General features: G+C 73.0%; 1 protein-coding gene across 1 annotated transcript in view; it reads right to left on the bottom strand.

The window, feature by feature from the left end:
* Positions 1-1463, bottom strand: part of CHLNCDRAFT_144580 (hypothetical protein) — a gene marked incomplete at both ends in the record, with an annotated part of 2112 nt that extends 649 nt beyond the window's left edge. Inside the window, 3 exons of the mRNA XM_005848944.1 lie at positions 217-331; positions 652-1180; positions 1384-1463. Of these exons, the coding sequence (XP_005849006.1) occupies positions 217-331; positions 652-1180; positions 1384-1463 (724 nt within the window). The remainder of the gene's footprint in view (positions 1-216; positions 332-651; positions 1181-1383) is intronic.
* Between the last annotated feature and the right edge of the window lie 1386 nt (positions 1464-2849).

Raw genomic sequence — 2849 nt, forward strand, 5'->3', positions numbered from 1 at the left:
AGGCGGGGGTGGTGGCGCATGGGGCGGGCCCCAGGCAGGGCCGACCCTCCGCGGCAGCCAGGTCATGCCTCCCAGCGCAGCACAAGAGGGCGAGGAGCGGGGCGCGCCGCTCAACCAGCCCCCTGCCCCAGCCGCTGCCGCCAGGCCACCGCCGCCGCCTCGCCGGGCCGCCATGTGGCGTGCGCCGCAGTCAGTCAGCCCCGCCCGCCGCCGCACCTGCTGCGGGCAGCGCGTAGGCTGCCAGCGCCTCCAGCACCGCTTTGGCGAGGCAGAAGTGGCGCGGGCACTGCTGCATCAGCGTCAGCCAGCTCTCCAGCATCTCCAGGACGTCCTGCGAGGGGAGGGGTGGGGGCGGCGCGGGTGGGGGCGGTTGGGGTTAGGGCGTGTGGCGGTGGGCGTGTGGTGTGGCGGCGTGGCGGCGGGCATGTGGGGAGAGGGAGCGCGGCTGCGTGGCAGCGCGGCTATGAGGGAGGGGCAGCATGGCGGCGAGGAGGCCGGCGCTGGTACGGCCGCCGCCGCCGCCGCCGCCGCCGCGCGCCTGCTCCGCTGCCGCGCTGCTGCCGGGGCCCACGCGCATGCCACCCCCAAGCACGCAACACACGCATACACACAAAACATGCACAAATACTGCCAGCACGCCCGCGCCCCCACCTGCGGCATCATCTGGTGCTGGGCGCAGGCCAGGGTGGCGGGCCAGAGGCAGGAGAAGACTTGTGCGGGCATGGTGCGCCGCACGCCCGACATCACCGCCGCCGCGTCCCAGCCCCAGGCCACCACCTGGCCCGTGACGGGGCGCTGCCGCATGCGGTCCACCAGCGCCGGGATTTGCACGCTGGAGGAGCGGCGCTGCAGGGTGCAGGCGGCGGCGGCCGCCGCCGCCTCGGCCGCCAGCGCCGCCAGGTCTCCAACCTCGGATTGGGTGAGGGAGGGGGCTGGGGAGGGGGAGTGGGCTGACGGGGAGCGGGGCGAGGCCCGCGGGCGGCCGCAGGAGGAGGAGGTCGCGCAGGAGGAGGGCTGGGTGAGTGGCGTGAGCGGCGCGTCGGAGGACTGCTGGGAGGAGGCGGCGGCGGCGGCGGCCAGCGCGGCCACGTCGTTGGGAGAGGCCGCGCCGAGGCTGCACGCCGCGTCGTCGCCGGCGATGCTGTGCCGCGCGGGCGCGGGCTGCGGCGCGCTGGAGCTGCTGGCGGCGGCGGCGGGCGGCGGCGGCTTGGCCGGCGCAGACGCTGGTGGTGGCAGGCCGTCGGCTGGCGCCTGCCGCGGCGCGCCGGCCTCACTCCAGCCGCGGGATCGAGCACAGGCGAGGTGGGCAGGCCAGCCGCCAGAGTGTTCCTCACGTGCGCTGGCCCCACCTAGGGCATGCCCCCCGACAGCGGCGGCCCTCACCTGACACGCCGCGCCTCTGGGTCCTCCAGTAAGCCTGCGTTGGAGTCGCTGGGAGCGGCACTGGCCGCCGCAGTGCCCATTTCCTGCTGCTTGAACTGCTTTCTGCGCGCCTCCAGCCCCTGACCTCCCGATGATGATTGCACTACCGTGGGAGGCGCAAGGACGGGCACGGCAAACTGGAGAGCCACCATGAGGCGGCGCAGAGAGAGGCCCGCACAGGAGGCTAGCTGTGTGTCGGTGCACAACAGCAGCAAGGGTGTCAGAGAAATGGAGTGTAACAGAAGCTGCGATCAGCCTGGGCATCGCGATTTCAGAGAGGAGTGTGCGGGAAAGCCCAGCCAGCTAGGCACCTTCCAGGGGACACCCGCCGGCCCTCCCCAGCCACCAGAAGGGCTTACAGAGGCCGGTAAAATTGTGGGCAAGCGGCGGCGGCAATGCGGGAGCCCCAGCGCCTATGTTTCTTGCCCCTTCGGCCGGCGTGCGGCGGTACCTCAGCAGCGGCGGCAGCCTCCTTCCCTGTTGCAGAAAGGCTGGCATGCGGCGACAAGAATTGCACTCCCACCGCAGCGAGCGTCGTGTGCAGAGCATGGCAGCGCGACCCTGCACCTCTCTCCTGCCTCGTCATGCTGCGGGCGCGGGCGCGGCAGCCACGGCGGCGTCCGGGGCGGGCGCCGGCGCAGTCTGGCCGTAGCCGGCCAGAGACTCAGCCTCCACCCCGCCGCCCAGGCCGCCGCCGCCGCCCGACACCGCCAGGTTGGCGGCCGCCGCCGACACCTTGGGGATCTCATTCAGTGTGGCCCTCGGCAGCAGCACCTGCACGCAACATCGTTGCGGGCAGCAGCGGGGCACAGGCTGGAGGTGAGGACACCGGCGAGAGGAGGAGGAGGGTGCCGCAGGCACGCAACGACGGCTCCGCCCTGCTTCAGGCTGCACCTTCCGGCCTGAACAGCGCTGGAGGCGGCTGCGCGCCTCCACACTGACCCCTGCTCTCGCAGGCGGCAGCCCGTCGCAACTTCCCTGCCTGCCTGTGCAGCGCCCTAAACCCTAAACCCCGCCCCCACCTGGTCGACGACATACACCAGAGCGTACGCTGCAGTACCCCCCCACTGCAGTACCCCCCCCCACACCTTGTCGACGACGTACACGGCGGCGCCGCAGCCATACCGCGTGGCCTCGGCGGGGCCCGCCACCACATCCGCCTGCTGCCCATTCACATCCTCAAGCGAGTACCTGCCGGGCAGCGGCTCCCGCACCTGCGGCAGCAGCGGCAGCGGGGCGGAGGGAAAGGGGGGCGGCCAAAGCATGCTTTCTTTCGGTTCTGGGGCGTAGGGAGGTGGGCACACGCGCCCCGTGAAGTGCCGCTGCTCATAACCTGCTCAGGGCGGTGCTTGTCTGCTCCGCATGCGCCCCAGCCAGGCAAGAAGGCGGGCGGGAGGGCAGCTGGGTCGGGCGGCGGCGCGGCCCCG

The sequence above is a fragment of the Chlorella variabilis genome (assembly GCF_000147415.1).
Source record: "Chlorella variabilis unplaced genomic scaffold CHLNCscaffold_7, whole genome shotgun sequence".
NCBI lineage: Eukaryota > Viridiplantae > Chlorophyta > Trebouxiophyceae > Chlorellales > Chlorellaceae > Chlorella > Chlorella variabilis.